At 47.3% G+C, this 18848-nt stretch overlaps 1 protein-coding gene across 4 annotated transcripts in view; it reads left to right on the top strand.

Annotated features, from left to right (window-relative positions):
• Nucleotides 1-278: 278 nt before the first annotated feature.
• Nucleotides 279-18848, top strand: part of DAPK1 (death associated protein kinase 1) — a 210895-nt gene continuing 192325 nt past the window's right edge. For 2 of the 4 annotated variants that reach the window (XM_057549198.1, XM_057549201.1), the window contains exons 1-2: nt 279-605; nt 1459-1628. In XM_057549198.1, coding sequence (XP_057405181.1) covers nt 1567-1628 — 62 coding nt within the window. In that variant the 5' untranslated portion in view covers nt 279-605; nt 1459-1566. Of the gene's footprint in view, nt 606-1231; nt 1361-1458; nt 1629-18848 lie in introns of those variants that run through there. The other 2 variants (XM_057549199.1, XM_007176962.2) reach the window with 2 other exon arrangements.

Here is an 18848-nt window from a genome sequence, read left to right as displayed (position 1 = left end):
ATTTTTTTTAAACCTATTATGGTCTCTGTGATTTTCCGGTGCCGAGCACCGTGCCTGGACCACGCGGGGCGCTCAGGACACCTCTGCAGGATGAAGGAATCTCATTTCTCTGGAGCCCCGCCGAAGGGGGCAGCGTAGCGGCGTGTCACAGGTGGGGCGCCCATGTTGCGCGCGGCCGCGCTGGCTGAGCTCCTGGCGCGGGTGTGGGGTGAGTGGGTGTGTGCGGGGGTGTGCGCGGTAGAGCGCGCCAGCGAGCCCAGAGCGCCGAGCGGGGAGGAGCAGCCAGCGCCGCGCAGCACCCGCAGCGCCGGCCCGGCCGGGCAGCTCGGAGGTGGGTGGGCCGTGTCTCCAGCCCGCCCGCGGGGTCCCCATTGGCCGCCTGCCGGCCGCCCTCCGCCCGGAAGGCGGCGAGGAACCGAGGGGCTGCTCCGGAGCAGGAGCGGGAGAGCCCGGCCGAGCCGACGCCGGACGGACGCGCGGGATCCGCGCCCCCACTCGCTGCCTCCCTGCGCTCCCGCTGCCGCCCCCCTTGTCCCCGGCGCTGGCGCCTACGGTCGACCTCCGACAGCGCCCCGGAGAGACCCGGGCAGCTCCCGGGCGCCCGGGTGAGTGGTCGCTCGCGGCTCCCCGTCTCCTCCCGGGCCCCGCCGCCTGCTTTTGCTTTCGCGGCCGCGGCGCGGCGGGGTTAGCCCGGGCAGCGCCCAGGGCAACCGGGAAGGCCGAGGCGGGGTACACTTGACTGAGGGGAGAAGTGGGATCGCAGCCAGGAGATGCCCCCAGCCCCGCGGACCGGGTGGGAACAGGTGGCGTGGGCCGGGCGCTTTGTGTCGGGACGCGGAGACCGGGAGCGGGCGGCCGCGCCTCCCTCGGCCGCTCCCTTCCCTCCCTTGCTCCCCCGGGCGGCCGCACGCCGGGTCGGCCGGGTAACGGAGCTGGAGTCGCCAGGAATGTGCCTCTGGGGACTGCTTGGCTCGAGGGAGGAGAGAAGGTGGCTGAGGCGGCCGGGGAGGTGCGGGAGCCGAGAGGTGGAGCGGGGGCTGCACCGCCGCTCCAGGCAGAAGAGGGATGCTTCCAGCTAGGCACGTTCGGCCCGGGCGAGGGCTTCATTCTTCCGCTGCGCCCCTGGAGGTGGGGAGCTGGGTGGGCGTGTGTGCAGAGAAAGGGGAGGCGGGGAGGCCAGCCACTTCCGGAGCGGGTTCTGATCCGTGCCGAGCGCCCTGCTTTCGGGGACGCGGACCTTGGGGTGCGGTTGTGCCCGGCCCCACGCGTGCGCCGGCGATGCGGGGCTGGGGGCGTCCCTGGCCCGGGTTTAACAAAGAGTGCTCCTCTCCACACGGCGGAGTGCGGCAACTCCGGAGAGGTGGTCTTCAGCGAGCGAGTCTTAGCCCTGGGGAGGGTACTTCGTTTTGAGGTTGTCATTTTATTGTTGTTATTGCTTTTTTTTTTTTTTTTTTAAAGGACTGTTGACTGATGCATGAGGGGCCCACGGAGGCGCAGGAGCGGTGGTGATGGTTTGGGAAGCGGAGCTGAAGTGCGCTGGGCTTCCGTGAGGCGTGACAGTTTATCATGACCGTGTTCAGGCAGGAAAACGTGGATGATTACTACGACACCGGCGAGGAACTTGGCAGGTACTGGGGGTGCCGGAAGCGCACGCTTCTGGGTTGTGGGAATGCACAATACTGCGGGCAGTGGGCGGTAAACAAATGCAGTTTGAATTCAGGCGTCTCCCTCGTCCTTCCAGGAGATGTGCAAATTATAGACAAAAGAGTTAACTAACCCAGCAAGGACTAGGGACCAGAAATAAACTACCTAAAACAAGGGGCTGGCGGTGGAGAAGAATTTCAGTGTTAGATTATGATGCAGAGTGTATTGATCAAGACCCCTGGACAAGAATAGATTTAGTTGTTTGCAGTAATGCTTGTCAGCTTTTGCCCTTCTGAGACAATGAGGCAAAAGCTGAGATATAGTTGAAACTGGAGTTAGCTGCAGTTAACTGTGAGTTAGCCCTTATGTGTGCAGAGAGTACAAACTAATTAATAGGCTTTTAAAGGCTTAATACTTTCCCTCTTTCTGAATTTTCAGAATAACATGCACACGTATCGGTAGGTCACACATGGAGACTTGCCAGATGTTGATGTTGTGTTTGGATTTTGAAACTTCCTTGAACCAGGAATTTAATTACCCAGTTGGTGTCAGTGGTTGCTTTGGTTTCATTCGCGATGTTAAATTTTTAACGCATCCCTAGTTGAGAGTCTAATATGGCTATCTGGATTCAGAGCATACTTCCATTGCTGCAGGAGCTGTGATTCTGAATGTGAAGCCTTTCATTTCCAGGTGAACAAAGAATGATTTCTTTGGGGGCCTCTAAGGGCTGGATGGGTTTCCCCTTGACTGGGGATTTGACAGGGTGTGTTATGCTCTGGTCTAACTTGAGCAGAAAACCCAGTTTTCACACCTAAATTTAAATTCAACATAAGAAATTTGACTGCAGTGTATTTGTATTGTGAGTCAAGTAGACAAAAGGATCTTAAACAAAAAAGTATGTATTTATTTACATGTGTATCAAAATATGTATTTTTCCATATACACCTGATGTCCTGATTCAGTGCTTCCTGTTTCCCCATGAAAAGGAAATTCAAAATAACCCACACCCTAGATGACCTTGTGAGAATTGTGAAAGTTGAGTTTAACTAAAATTTTTTCAAGTTCAAGTAATAGTTCAGAACAAAAGCAATTTTTAAAAAGATACTGTATCAAAATATTTCTGTATACATTTAGTATGGCCTCAGAACATCACTGGGAACTTGTGCTTAGGGGGAGCTTACTATATATTGGAGATTTACTGAGTGAATAAGTAAGAAGGAAAGCTCTCAAAAATATTTCATGGATATGTTTATTGTTAAGGTTTAAGAGTATGTGGTTGAAATACTTGGTTTAACTAGAATTAAGTCACTTTATTCCTGTGGTTTTTAGCAAGATGAGTGGTACATGGAGTTTTCCTTTGGGAGCAAGGGAAAAAGGCAAAAAAGTATGTTTAAATTCTGTTTGTGTAGTGTGGCCTGATTATATGAATTCTCTTATAAAGAAAGATGATTAAAAGTAGGTGAGATGATTGCTTTATAGATTAAGTATGTTGACCTTATTTTCATTAAGATCTTTTGGTAGAATTATGTGTTATGAGAAGGAAAAATAATGAGGCCTTCCTGTGGCTGGCGGGGGAGTTTGTGATCTTTATTTCGTGGGTGCATTGACAGGCCCTCTGCCTCTGCGATGGAGAGCAGTTTGCTCATTTGTCACTAGATTTTGCTTTGATTTTGGCTCATTCTACGTTTCTGTGTATAATTTTCTCCCCACTGTGCAAGACTAATTGACAAATTGTTTATTGAATAATTTAATTTGTGTGACCTATGAATTTGAAAGAAGTGCTTTGAAAAACTGGGAGTTGGGGATTTTTAAAAATAAAGTATACATGCCGATGTGTCTGATAGGTCTTTTGCTTTTGTTTAAAAATGCAGTAAATGGTTGATTTTTTTATTTCGAAGTTTTTTTCAAGTCCTGTGAATGTTATGTCTGCCAGGAAATAGCCACTTCCTGAAAACAAATCCTGGCATAAGATGGACATATAGGAAAGATGCTGCTTCATGTGTCACTGAGAGAAGATTGGGAGTAGAGGCAGGAGCTTAGTAGCGGAAAATGAAAATGGGCAGATGCTTAACACAAAAGCAGGCTTGTTCTAAGCCTGGTTTGTTCTAAACAAACCAACATCTACGATTTAAAACTTCATCCACATATCTTTAGCAGTAATCTACATAATAGCTACTCACTTAACCTTATAAATGGTCTAAGACAAAGTCCATAGCTAGAGAAGGGAGGATGGGTTTTTAAACAAGTAGAATATAGTATTTTGATTATTACTATTGTTACTTTACTTTTAGGAAAACAGAGAGTATGTGTGTACAAGGGTGAGAGTGTGTGTGTGTGTGTGTGTCTGTCTATGTATATTATTGTGTGTACTGCCCAGGTGTACTGTAAAAGCTCTCTGTCAACTCTAAAGAGCTTTATAAAGTATTATGATTATTTGTAGTAGCGATAGAGCAGACAGACCACTGGACAGATATTCTGGTCCAAAATTGGCTCTAGAACTTGCTAGCTGTATAACCTTGAATAGGTCACTTACCATCTCTGACCCTCAGGATCTTCATCTATAAAATGAGAGGCCTAGTGCTTATTTCATGGCTGTTGTGAATACCAAGTAAAAGAATTTTATCAGCAGTCAAGAGTTAAACAAATATAGATATCATCAGCAGGACTGGTTGAGACATGTGAGTATTCCAGGCATGCTAATAACTTGGTTTGCAACTTGATATTCTTTTTTCTGTTTACCAATTTGGGGAAGGGAGATCCTGTGGGAAAAGGGTCATGGGGGAGACCCATTGCTGACAGCCCTTGGCCTCTCCACTCTGATTCTGAATAATGCAGCTCTGGCCTTGAACTTGCACACCCTTCAAGTAGAAACAAGTCCCTGCAGTGAAAAAGACTGTCATGGTTAGAATATTGTTTGGTGACCTGTGTTGACTCCAGGAGGCCCTTTGGGTCTCACCCTCTATCCCAGGAGGTGGAACGAAGAACTGCTTCTGTCACATGTAGTGGTTTCTGGGAGGGGTTCTTATAAATGCGGATTTCTCCATGTGCTGTTACACTGGGTCATTTTAATGCCCCAGGTGCCTTAACATCTCTTTATCAGTTGGCACTCGGGGCAGCTGAAGCCCAGCTTGTCCCACCATCGTGCTCCAGTTACATCCCTGGCTGTGGTTCAGCCTAACCTGCGAGTCTCTTGGCACCTCTGTGAACACCGCCTTCCTGAGAACTGGCCTTCTTTCTCTTACACTGTCTGACCTTATGTGATCTGAAGACCTGGGTCCCACCTCCTGAATAAATCTCTCCACAATGATCTCTCCCTTTCAGAAGCCAAATGACTTGCTCTCTGAAGCACTCCACTGGTCATGACCACAGACTGCCCCGTCCATGCTCCATCCTTGCTTTGTGTTGTTAATATTCTTGTATGACTCCATGTAGCCGGCTTAAAAGTTCCTTCAGGGTGCGCTGTGGGCTCTTTAATCCCCTGTGGGTGTGCAATGTGCTGTGTAATTCTGGGCAAAAGTTTAATCGATGCCTGAATAGGCTAATGCAGGCCGGCAGGTACAATATTGAGACCAGAATGGGGATTTGAGATGCAAATGCTGATGCCGGTGCTGAGGCCGATGGATGGTGTGTAGTGTGGGACAGCCCGGCACACTCCTTTGGGAAGTGGGGAGACACCTACGTTTGCAGGATGCTATATGAATTAGAGGCAGCGGCTGTAAACATCTCACACATAGTCGCCGCCTCAGATATTATTTTTAATAACCTCTTTTCCCCGTTACAGCATTTACCACAACGCATACTCATTACTTGTTTGATTATCTGCTTTCGCCACAGCTTGTCACAGGGTTGTGACCTTGGACTTGCTCATCATTTTTTATCTCTTATGCCTAATTAGGTGCATGACGTAGGTGCTCAATAAATGCTTTCAGATTAAATAAATGGATTAATATTTGTAAAGCACCATGAGTACACACACACATGCACATATATATGGTTACATGTATATGGCCCTCAATGAGTGATGACTCTGGTGGGGATGAACTTAGGATATTAAAGGCTGAAGCTCATCAAAATAAAAGCTGTTTTTCCTTTTGTGTTCTGTGGCTGAGTAAGGTGCACAGCAGCCAGCATATCCAAGCACAAGATCAGTTTTAAACAAAACAAAGTGGAGCATTAAGTATTCTACATTTGTTTGGATGGTTGCTGGAAGCTAATAATTTAAAGTTAAAACATTCTCATTTTGGCATAAAATCCAGAGGCATTTTAATTGACGTGAGGAACTGTAATAAACCCTGACAGTCTGAGTACATCTTTCTGTTGGTTTACTGTGAACTGCAGGAATCAGTCCTAAGACTGGCAATCCCGTGGGGATGGGAGAGGGAGAGACTTCCCAGCGTGTTTTCTCCTTGGAAGTGGGACTCGCGGGCTCATGAGGTTGACTAGTGAGATCATCCTGTAGGACCTCCCTGAATGTGAGTTTCCTCTTCTCATTTCTGCTTCTGTGTGCCCTCAGCTGTTTCCTCTGATGGGAAAGGCTGCAAAGGTTTAAGAGAGGTAAAGTTCAAGTATATGTATTAGAGGTAACAATCAGGGATTTTAAAATTTTGTGCATTATAGGGAGGTCTAATAATAATCTTCTAGCATGTGAAGGGAGGGCACGGTGACAGTAGTGAGTGGCAGTTGGGTTGAATGCTTGCTTGCCAGCACTGGGAATGCGCCTCTGGACCACCTGGGGACGTAGAAATTAGGTTCACTGGGACCTGGTGGGACATACCATCAGGAACATAGGGTATGGAGGCGCTAATTGATGGGGAAGCCAGGGAACGTTGAAGCGGCCTTTTTGGTCCTCCTATGCCCTTTTACCCTAGGCTCGTGTCTCACCCAGCCGCTTAGGAACCTAAAGGCCCCATAGCGTTGGCACGCCCCTGCAAAGCTGTGAAAAACACAATAAGCTTACAGAGATGGATGCTCAGATGAATTTCAGTAATTGCAATACAGGGTTATATCAGAAGAGGTGACATTATCAGACGTATCCTGTGGTCTCCCAGCAAAGATGTAACCCCAGAAAGGTAGAGACCATTTCCTTCAGGCACTGGGGTGGGGGTGTGTGGATGCCTTCAGAGATGGTGTGGTGGGGGGATGACGGGTGAGCGACAAGGTCAAGATTAGGTGGTCTGACCTCTGGGACACCCCGTAGGGGAATGAGTTATGAACTTTCACCCCTAATTCTACCCAATTGCAATGTGTACCTAACCTAACCTAATCAGGCATTTTATATGCATGAAATAAAGCATGATTTTAATGGAAACATATTTCTGATCAGGAGACAAAGAATGCCACCTGCTGGTAGAGGGGAGGGGCTTTTGTTGGTGAAGGGTAGCCCAGGACCCTTGGGCACTTAGACCTAGAAGAAGCTGAGCAGTCAGTGAGTCCTTCCTTCTTGTTTCATCCCATCAGTCCTTAGGTCAAGTGGTTTTCTCAAGGTAGCTGGCTATCAGGTAGCAAGAGATGGACCTAGACTCCCAAGCAGGACTGTTTTCATTATATTCTTCACACTACTTAGGATTTGGCAATTATCATTGTTTTGGAAGCCAGATAATGTTGATATTGAACAGAAGTGATTTGGGCAGCCATCTAATGCCTATCCATCTTAATACGTGCTTGGAGAGGATGGTCAGGAGTAACTAGTAACCGCTTCATGGTGGGTTTTCATTTTCACCCCGTGAAGAGGCTGACGCTTTGAGTTCACAACTCTCATGGGCATTTGACAACACACGTGACCTTCTTACCTTTTCCAAATGGCTTGTGCCCCATAGTTATGAATGGTGCTAGTACGTGCCGTAGTTTTACCCAAGTGCCAAAGTTCATAATTTAGCTTTTTAGAAAGTTCACAGAACACTTTCATTATTATTTAACCTTTGAGTCATGGAATGTATACTAGTCTGTCTGGTTTAAGGCTGGGGTGTGATTGTTTGAGGCTTTATGTGGAAGGTGATACTTAATTGTTTTGCTTTGGTTTGCTGTAGTAAGTTATCACAACAGAATGCATCATCCCTCAGCCTTGAGAGAGATTATATGGTAGTATAATTATTTATAATAAATCCAGTCTATCACTTTGTTTACATTCTAAATTAGTTCCTGTAAATGTACAGTTAGGAGAGAGTAGAGGAAAAAATGACTGACCTTTGGTTTTTCTACATCATCTAACAAAAATGGGTTTAAAAATAACTTTGTCTAACTAGTACATCTTTCTTAGGTAAAGCAGAAAGTGTCATATCCCCATTCTAGGTTTAATGTACTAAAAGGATTTTTACAGGGAAAAAGTCTGAAACCTGAAATAGTTGGTCTTATTTTCAATCCCAGTCCAGAACAAAACAAAACCAGTCATGTGCTGGTAACTAATCTCTGGTGATAACTGACAGGTGTGATCCTTAGTGACTCTTGTTTATCGCTTCTGTCTTTTGGAGGTGACGTTGAGAGCTCGTGTGGCTTACAGACCACACTGCAGTCATTTAAGTATAATGTTGCTAACCTCTGAGAAATGACCCCAGGGCTTTCCCCTATGTCCTACCTGTCGACATTCCAATTGTCAACTTGAGAAATTTTATTCAGTAATATAATGTATTGATACATTCAGAGATGTCAGGAGGGGAAGGAGGCGGGGAGAAAGTTGTTGATTTTTCCCTTTATCAAACATTCAACTTTGGATGAGGAATGTAATGTTTGAACAAATGAATGCTGTGAACTGCCGATCTCTGGTGTTTGAAAGGTTTATATTGATGGTGCTTATATTCATAAGCCTGATGGTTTTCAGCTGGGAAATTTAGCTCTGTGTGTGGACTCTTGTGGGACACATTTTATTTTCGGTCAAAACTGTCTGATTATTCTTTCTTAGATATAATGTGATGAATGGGGCTGGTTTTCAAATATCTCCAGTACAGTTGATATAGTAAGTTTTCACGTATAAGGAATGAGTGAATTTCCATTTTTTTCCATTGTTGAATAGTTTTTTCTATAGTTCATTGTTTTCTACTTTTGAAACCATGCATCCCTTCCCTTTTTAACGTGTAAGGATTGTCAGGATTTTCGAGACCTTACTTTAGTCCTCCATGCTCTTGTTCCTGGCCCCCCAGTGTGGAATTTTCCAGTTGCAAAAGAAATGTAGGAGAGGTAATCAGTACCTTTTTTTGGTCCCATCATGAAGAGGGTCAGATTTCCCTCTGAACTGCCTGTCTTTATGTCCGCCTAGCAACTCATACCACTGTCTACGACCAGGCTGTATACGCAGGAGGGTAGGTACGACTCAGGTGATAGGACAAAACAGTGACAGAGGGATACGTTGGCGCATAGATGGAGCAACTTGGGGGAGAAGAGGTCAGTAGTTAGTGCTGATTCTGTTCTAATCTTTCCGCCCTCCTTTGAGAAGCTCTTCTAAATTGTTTTACCTCCTCTGGGTAGAGCTCAATTTTTTTTTTTTTTTTTTTTTTTTCCCATCTGTGGTTTATGGGTAAGCGGCAGAAATTTGTGTCTCTGGGAGAGTGATGAAAGACTGCAGCCTTTTGAGTGTAGTATTTAATAGACTGAGAATTGCAAGCTGCTTCCCTTTACAAAAACAAAGCTATGGGCACTGTAGGTATACGAATACTGTAGAGAATAGACTTTTCACAGCTAACTGCTGAAGCTGGAAATGCTGAATTACACCTGATACCCAGAGGAGCTGTCCTGAGAAATTTGGTAAACCAGAAAAAGTTAAGAAGTTATTTGTTATCTTAAAAATACTATTTTGGGCTTCCCTGGTGGCGCAGTGGTTGAGAATCTGCCTGCCAATGCAGGGGACACGGGTTCGAGCCCTGGTCTGGGAAGATCCCACATGCCGCGGAGCAACTAGGCCCGTGAGCCATAATTACTGAGCCTGCGCGTCTGGAGCCTGTGCTCCACAACAAGAGAGGCCACGATAGTGAGAGGCCCGCGCACCGCGATGAAGAGTGGCCCCCACTTGCCGCAACAAGAGAAAGCCCTCGCACAGAAACGAAGACCCAATGCAGCCATAAATAAATAAATAAATAAATAAATAAAATTAAAAATAGTCACATGCTTAAAAAAAAATACTATTTTACTGGTACATAAATCAGTGTAATTGAAACCAGATACTGCCGGGGGTTTCTGATGTACACTTGGAATGTGAATATAGAAAGCTGTCTTTCTCAATGTTGTCTTTGCCACTCAGAGTGTCTAGAATCAGCATGTGAACTGCCGTTTTTAATGCCAGAAACTTCCACCAAAATATCCTCAGGAGCTCCCCTGTCTTTGGATAATCACAGGTTTATTTCCTTCCCCTTTCGTGGCCGGCTTACACTTCTCTGCAGACCATAATTGCAGTGGTACCAGTGTGCTCAGGACAAGGCCTGGCTGATGTAAGGCACCTCTGCTCTTGTTTTCTCCCGAACGTCTCTATTTCCACATTGTACAATCGGAGTGAAGTAGAATCCTCACCTGTCATCCCATTTGGTGGAGAATTTATAAAATGACTGCTTGAGACCTTGTTCTAGGCATTTCTTCCATGTAATTCAAACTAGCTTTGGAATGGAGGGAAGATATTTACAATTTCCCATTTAGAATTGATAAGGTTTGAGCCGATATCCCCCCCACCCCCCCACCTCCCCGGAGCTTCAGGAAGCTGATTCAATTGTTTGGGAGAGGAAGTGAATTAGAACAAGTGGAATATTTTCCAGGATGAAGTTTTATCGGTCTTGCTTTCCTCCCCACCCCTCCCATGGCACAGAGAGATAGGAAAGCTTGGCAAATACGGCAGTGGACAGGCAAGTCGAGGTGGTGTAGAAGCATGAAGTCCCTCGGTTTTGCTAAACATGCTTCGGACACTGAATGAGTATATCCGGTTTTATTAATGTTACCAATTAATATGGACCATACTTTGTAGGCCTCCTCTTCAGAAGCAACATTCTCTTTCATGCAGATAATTAAAAACATTAAAAAAATTTTTTTTGCACCCACAGGGCAAGGTCAGGCAGAGCAACCGCGGAGCAGGACCCCGCGTCCGGGCGGGTCTGGGCTCCCAACATTCCCGAGTCTCTGGCGCCCTTTCCCCGCACCCTCGTCTGACCCCGTGCCCCAGTGTGCCCTTTGACCCCGTCTAAAAACGTGTTCTGAACCAAGCCGCCGACGGAGGAGGGGCCCACAGCGACCTGAGGGACCACTCTGCTGTGCAAGCGCCGCGGCGGGCGCAGCCGGGAACCCGCTGGGGAGGCGGCGGGGAGGCTGCAGGACCTCGTCCCCAGGCGCAGCCCGCCCTCCGCCCTCCGCCCTCCGCCCTCCGCCCGCGGGGCCGGGGTCCTGACCGACCCACACGCCCAGGCCGGCCGGAGGAGCGACGCGGTGGCGCGGAGGCCGGTGTCCTCGTCGACCCTGAGCCGCCTCCCCTCCGGCCCAGGATGGGTGGGCGGCAAAAAAAAAAATTTTAATTAAAAAAAATTATCTGTATTAGAGACAAGTTTTAACCTGGAGAACTAAAAAGCGAATGCAGAGTGAGCTGGCCTGTTTCGGCCTGCAGGCTTCTGTGGAGCATGTCCACGGCTAGTCGTGCAGATTCTCTTATTTCCTGTATCCCTTAATGTGCGGTAAATAACTGGCCACTTGGTATTATTTTACACTTGGCTTGTTCATGTGATTCTTGTCTCTCTCTGAATTGTGAGTTTTCTGAGAGTAGAAAGCATGGCTTTTTGTGTCTCTTACACGGGGTGGGATTCAGCTAAACGCACAGGAGGCTTTGTTTATTTGCCTTATCAAGGTACATGTCCAGAAATTAGAATGTGGTTCAGAGCTTTTGACCCAAATCCCTGACTCCACAGTTCACTAGCTGTTGCCTTGGGAAAGTCACTTGACTTCTGAGAGACTCAGTTTTCTCATCTGTGAAACGGGGATAATAATCATACCTACCTCATAAGGTTGTTGTGAAGACACACGTAATGCGTGTAAGGCACTTGGCCCAGTAGCAGGCACACTGTAAGTGCTGGAGAAGGGGCTGCTGTTTAATAAGACAGAGAGTGCAGGAGAGACTGAACATGCTTCTGGATCCTTGTCACCGGGTCCTGCCTTTTTCTGTTAGTTCCTCATTTCCCCACCCAGGTTCTGACCTGGTCTCCCAGGGGCGGGGTGGGGGTGACGGCCCTCTTCTCAATTCCATCCTTCTTCCTTCTCTTCTTTTCTCCTCTGTCTCTCTCCCCACCTTTGGCTCAGCCCGCAGGGTGGGCTCATTCTACCAAGTTTGACGTCGTTTATGTGATCTGCCCTTCTAGCTGCCCGTTCCGGCTGGCTCGGACCCAGGACTCGGTTTATGTACTGGGATCCCTGGTGGGTCCGCCCAGTAGCATGGTCAATGATTTGCAGAGCTCCTGAGAAACAAGTTAGCCAGGAATTGAGCCGTGCATTTGAAAGTGGGCTGCTGGAGATGGGGCTTACAGGGATGCCATTGCCAAAGTGCACCCAGATGCCCCTGGAAGAGGGAGGGAGGAGCTCATGTCAAGGAGGGTCAATTAAGATGGGAAAACATGCTTTCAGGGAAGCCTGGACAACTAAAAGCTGCACAACAGCCGGGAGAGAGCTGCCCGGAAATGCTCAGAGGGACGGTCATCCTGGCGTTATTAAGAACCTGAGGTATGTCAGCACACAAATTTATGTTTTAACAGGGTGTACTGTAACTTCCTGAAAAGTCAATTTCATTTTTCTAGCTGCTTTTTAAATGAAAAAACTGTCTTAAGCAGCCCAATAAGAGGCTAGGAATTTGATCGGATGAACAAATCATTGATTTTTCTTACAGATCTTTATGGAAGAAGGAATCTGAATGAGTGTGAGTTCCATTCTGAGATGAACTTGCTGCAGAAGGCAAGACGTACGGCAGGTCTGAGCCTCCGTGCAGGTCTGAGCCTCCGTTCATTTCTGACACGTACTGATTTAAGATGTGAAAATAAGTGTTTGGCCAAGCCAGAATTGCCTGTGCCAAGAAAAGCCTATTAGGTTGGTGGCTGAAAGGCTGAATTGTTAGGATTTACTTAATGGCGAGGTTCTGCCAGCTGCTGGGAGTGAATGCCCACTTAGGCGTTTGAGTGCATCCTTTTTCCCTGGACTGGGGGCCCATTTGTTCAAGGAACATGGCGGTCGCACCAGAGGCCCCTTTAAAGGATGCTTCCTTATTCTTTGGGCCATTGAGTAGAGATATCTGTAGTTTATAAAAGTGACATTAGATGCTCACAAATTTGCAAAGGAAAATGCCCAGAAATTGGGTTTATAAGGTAAGTTCAAGTGAAATATCAGGGAGTGACAATGCTAACTATAAACAGGCAACATAAATAGACTGTTAAACAAAGTGTCGTGTGAACCGTGATATCCGCCCATCACATATTCATTCGTCCAGGGTTGATTGGACTTCTGAATGATAGGGCACTGGTTGGGGTGTCAGGCAGGACCGTTTATCTCAGCAAGTTCCTAACCAAGTAGGGCAGACAGACTTTATACAACCAATGATAATAGAAAACCTGGATAAGGAGTGAGAGAAATTAAGTATGAAAAACTGTTTCTGGAGTTCAGGCAAGAAGAGGCCATTCTGACTTGGAGGGTTCATTCATTTATTCACTCATTCATTCAGATTCTTGTGGGGACATAAAAACATAAGCAGGTGGGTGCCTAAGCAGATATGTGTGCGCACGCATGTCTACCCATTTATTCCCTGGAAGAAATGGGAACTCAGACATGGAGGAGGAGACAAGGAAACTAAGATTTACTGGGAACCCATTTTAGACCAGGGGCTGGAGGTAGGTATTTAATCCACATTTTACAGATGAGAAAACCGAGGTTCGGAAAGACATTGGCCTTGGATAATGTGTTTAAGATGGTGGAGGCAACCATTGGACACCCAAAATTGCTAAGTGATGACTGGAGATTGGGTGATGGGTGGTAGGGCTTACTCTGTGGCCTGTTTCTCTGCCCTGTCGCAGAAGGGAGAAGTTTAAAGAACTTTAAAACATCCAGCACAGTGCCTGGCTCATACAATGTGTTCGATATGTTTCCTTCCTTTTTTTTTTTTTTTAAATACATTTATTTATTTTATTTATTTATTTTTTACTGCGTGGGGTCTTTGTTGCTGCGTGGGGTCTTCGTTGCTGCACGCGGGCTTTCTCTAGTTGCGTCGAGCGGGGGCTACTCTTTGTTGCAGTGCGCGGGCTTCTCATTGCAGTGGCTTCTCTTGTTGCAGAGCACGGACTCTAGGTGCGCGGGTTTCAGTAGTTGTGGCGCACTGGCTTAGTTGCTCCGCGGCACATGGGATCTTCCCCAAGCAGGGCTGGAACCTGTGTCCCCTGCACTGGCAGGCAGATTCTTAACCACTGCGCCACCAGCGAAGCCCAATGTTTCCTTCCTTTAAACTGAAAGTTCTCAACCTTGGTACTAGTGACATTTTGGTAGGGATGATTCTTTGTGGTTGTGGGATGTTTAACAGCATCCCTGGCTTCTGCCCTCTGGATGCTAGTGACATCTGCTCCCACCCCCACCCCAGCCCATTGAGAACCACTGGGCTACAGGATCAGGACAGGGAAGTGTTAACAAATGGACCTAGAGGTTGGAGCGGGTAGTAGGCAAGGAGGATCCTGCACCCAGTGAGCAAAGAAAGTGCCCCTGAAGGAAGGTATTGACCTTGGGTGTCCAGAGCTTGGGAAGGGAGAGAGGAGGCTGCAGATGGTGTGAGCCAGAGGTCTGAGGCAGGTGTTGTCTTAGTCTGGCTTTTATGTACTGTCCCTGGAGTGGGTGTGTCTGCTGTTTCCCAGAGGCGTGGAGTGGCACTGACAATGAGTAAGACCTGGAGAGACTTCCGGATGTCGCTCGTCCAGTGTGGTAGCCACCCATGACCAACATCGAAGTTTCTGCCTTGCCCCGTCCTGCTGAGCAGGCTGCTCTGAGTCATGGCTCGGCTGGGTTCCCATCACTGCCTGACCTCAGTCCACCCTACTGTCGCCTAAGGGTGGCCTTCTGTGCCGTCTCCACGACTCTGTTTTTAACCTGCTTAATAGCTTTGTGTGTGTGTGTGTTTTAATGCTGATTTCTAATTTTTAGTCAAAGCTAGATAACTCCTTGCTTTTTATTCGCTTTTCATTCTCTTAGGCCCCGGATCTTGCCTCTCCAGCAGGCTGGATGGCATAGCATGCTGTGTGACTGTGGGGAACCCATCTAGCTTAGTTATTGCCTCCAATACCCCCTCTTCCCAGCAGGGGGCTTTTAAAGGTGAAAAGTCAGGTCTCAGGATGTGGCAGGAGGTGTGAAAAGTGATCTCTGCCCTCTCCCAGCTCCCTGGGGGAGGGGCACTTATACGGAAGTCACCTGGGGAAGCTTGTCAGTGGTGGAGGGTGTGAAAGGACAGGGGCTGATTTGGAGGGCACGGTGGGGAAGGGAAATGGGTCAGTCAGGGTGCTGGCAACAAATGAGTCCACTCCTCTTCCCTGGTGGCACAGTGGTTGAGAATCCACCTGCCAATGCAGGAAACACGGGTTTGAGCCTTGGTCCGGGAAGATCCCACGTACCGTGGAGCAACTAAGCCCATGTGCCACAACTTCTGAGCCCTTGTGCCACAACTACTGAAGCCTGCGTGCCTAGAGCCCATGCTCTGCAACAAGAGAAGCCACCGCAGCGAGAACACGCGCACTGCAACGAAGAGTAGCCCCCGCTCGCCGCAACTAGAGAAAGCCCATGCGCAGCAACGAAGACCCAACACAGCCAAAAATAAATAAATAAAATTTAAAAAAAAGAAATGAGTCCACTCCTGATGGTCTAGGTGAAGGACGGCCAAGTACACAGTCTGGGAAGCTGATACTGTGCCTAGGGCTGAGCTGGGGCCGCTGAGGAGGGCCTTCAGCACATATGCCACTTTGGGGAAGACACACCCTGACCTCTCCCTCCTCCTTCCTGCCAGTGCCTCCCCTTAACCCCCCGCAGGGAGCAGGATGTGGGGCAGCCTCCAGCTGGGCAGAGAACAGTGAAGAACAGATTGAGGGGGGTGGGGAGGGTGGTGTGTGGACAGATGGAGGAGATGCAGAGTAACCAGGAGAGGGACGTCCGCTAGTGACAGCTGTGAAATAGCACTGCGTTTGCCATGCAACTGCTCCCCTCTGTTGGTGCAGGTGATCAGAATCTGTACTATCAGTGTGAAGGATCCTCCTCCCTACTCTGAATACTGGGTTTATATCCCATTTTTCCCAGGAAGTCACTTCTGACCATCCCCTTTCAAAGTGTTCCCTCCTCTTGCAAACTCCTGGATATTTCCTCTTTGCCACAGTCATCCAGCATTTAGACTCTCCATGTTGCATTGCTGGCCATCCTTGCATGTGTGTGTGTGTGTGTGTGTGTGTGTGTGTGTATCTGTGTTTATCTTCCCTAGATTATAAGCCCCTTAAAGTGTCATAGTTCTTTTGTTCCCAGCATCTTGCACAGAGAAAGTATTCCAGAAATACCTGTTGTCTTAATTGGTCATATCACAATATTCTGAAATGAAGGACTGTACCATAGTTCCTATGAGTTTTAAAGGTGGATAAGTAATCACTAAAAAGTTCCTTAAGATGCATACTATGTTTTCGTCTTTGGAATAGCCCTGGGTAGCGACAGCCCTGTAAAGGTACAGAGTGGGTCCCAGTTTCAACTGCTAGCTGGAGAGTAGGATATGGACAAAACGGCTATATCATTTCCATTGTACAATTTCCATTGTAGAAATCCTGATGATTTCCCCCAAATCTATTGGTACTTTTTTTTTTACCATGTTACCTATTCTCATTGTATGATTTTTTTTTTTTTAAAGAAGTATCTTTTTTTTTTTTTTTCTTAAAGGGAACGCTATTTATTTATTTATTTTGGCTGTGTTGGGTCTTCGTTTCTGTGCAAGGGCTTTCTCTAGTTGTGGCGAGCGGGGGCCACTCTTCATCGCGGTGCGCGGGCCTCTCACCGTCGCGGCCTCTCTTGCTGCGGAGCACAGGCTCCAGACGCGCAGGCTCAGTAGTTGTGGCTCACGGACCTAATTGCTCCGCGGCATGTGGGATCCTCCCAGACCAGAGCTCGAACCCTTGTCCCCTGCATTAGCAGGCAGATTCTCAACCACTGCGCCACCAGGGAAGCCCTCATTGTCTGATTTTAAAGTATGGGGGAGTCTTGTGGGAATACACTGTGGTTGACCCCCTCTCAGTTACTGAAGGGAAGGTAGGTACTAGAGGCAATAGGCACCAGCTGTTGATGTGCCCATGTCACAGCTAGCGTGGTTCTTAGAGAAAGCAGCACATGTTTGTGCTGAGTCTGTGAACAGGGCCTCTACAGCACAACTGTTTGCCCTGGAATATTTGCAGTTTAAAAGTGAAAACCATGGGACTTGACGTTAAACCTTTCTGCAGTCGGCAGTCTCTTCAGTACCATCAAATTTGCTCTCTTTTTTTTACGATGCTGGAAAACTGGGGCTTCAAAAAGCAAAAAGGAAGTCTGAATATAGAATTGACTTCTTCCCCAGTAAATTTTAATTGATTCTAGTGCGAGTAGAAAGGTGTATCATGTGTTCTTAAAAGATAGGATTTAATTATGGTTTAAAATTAATTCTCTAGAAAGTGCTTGGAGTTGCACCCAGAGAGAAGAAACAGAGGGCTCTGGTAGAATCGTGTAAACGGATTGATGGGAAAATGGGCTCCTGCTGCTGAGGGTTTGGGAGCGCTGCCAGCCTTACGACAAGGTGTCAGTGAGCCTCCCCACTCAGGGAGCAAGTGGAGGGACTGCCAGCATGGGGGAGCCCTGCTCTGAGGGGGCAGGGACATCTGGAGCCAGAGCAGTTTCCAAAGCGGTGCAGCTCTTGTTTCTCGGGTAGCATTCCTTCCTGTGGTAATAAAGAGGTTACAGGCGAGAAGACAGCTGCTCGAAAGCCAAGGACAGTTGTTGCGAGCAGGTATTTAAAAATCAGCCACCGTGGGATGGGAGGAATCAGGATATTGGAGACAACTAGGGTTCAACTTTATGGCTTAGAGTGTCTTTTTTGACCCTGGAAGGCAGGTGGGAAGTGGTTTTTTTAGGCTTCTTTTTCAGATTGGGAAACCAGAGTTTAGAGAAGTTAATCTCAAGGTAGCAGAGTTCAATTCATTGTGAATTGAAATGCGTGTATGTGTGTATATACTTACATACGTATATATATATACATATATATAATATACACGTGTATATGTATACCATACATACATTTATTGTAAATTTTACTGATGTAAAGGATGTGTGACAATTTACAAATAATCACAAAATATCCATATTCATTAGTGTAAATTCCATATAGCCAATATATAGCCAGCATGCGTTTGTTAATTTTTGCTGTGGTCAACCTATGCTTGATGATGTTTTGACAAATGGAAAGTCATCCCCATCTGCTAATTCTTTTCCCAATAAATTGATTGCCACTCAATCTGGCATGTGATCTACTGTTCAATGATTTCTCACCCTTGCACAAATTATATTCAGTAAATTGAACCCTCCTTCAACTTCAGCACTGCTGATTGCAGTAGTGCTATCTTTTTAGCTTTTGGTGTCATTGCCGGGATTGGGGCATTGTTGGATTCTGTATTCTTTAACAGTGGCTATGTTTAACACGTAGCTCACAGAATTTCTGCAAAATGGGCAGTGGGCTCTCACGAGCAGCACGGACTGGCTGGAGCACTTCCCCAGCTCCCTTGTTAAGGTCTGAAAAGGCAACTGCTTACCAGTCTTACTCACTGCTGAGCCCAGTCCCAAGGATGGTGCCAGATGTGTGCTGGAGACTCAGAAAGTGTTGTTCACATGGATGAGTGAGACTTCAGAGCTGGGACCAGCAGCCAGTTCATGGGACTCCAGTTTGCACCGCATGAGGACAAGGTCCTTGGTGGGCAGTGAGGAAGCTCAGGGAGGAAGAGGCACCGTCAGGATCTCCACCGTCAGAACTGCCTGACAGAGCCCTGCCTTCTGGTGGGATGTTAGCGCTCGGGCAGTGACACAAAGAAGAGGAGAGAGGACAGCATCTCCTTCTGTGTCCCTTTCTTCCAGCTTTATTAAGTCTGGCATTTTTCTTCCCCATCTTCTAGGGAAGGCAGGGCCTTCTTGTCTAGCAGTGTGGGGACTTGCCCTAGTCATCAGTACCCAGTGCGGGTAACCAGTTA

Source organism: Balaenoptera acutorostrata, chromosome 6, assembly GCF_949987535.1.
Source record: "Balaenoptera acutorostrata chromosome 6, mBalAcu1.1, whole genome shotgun sequence".
Taxonomy (NCBI): Eukaryota; Metazoa; Chordata; class Mammalia; order Artiodactyla; family Balaenopteridae; genus Balaenoptera; species Balaenoptera acutorostrata.
This window is presented reverse-complemented; position numbering and strand designations above follow the sequence as displayed.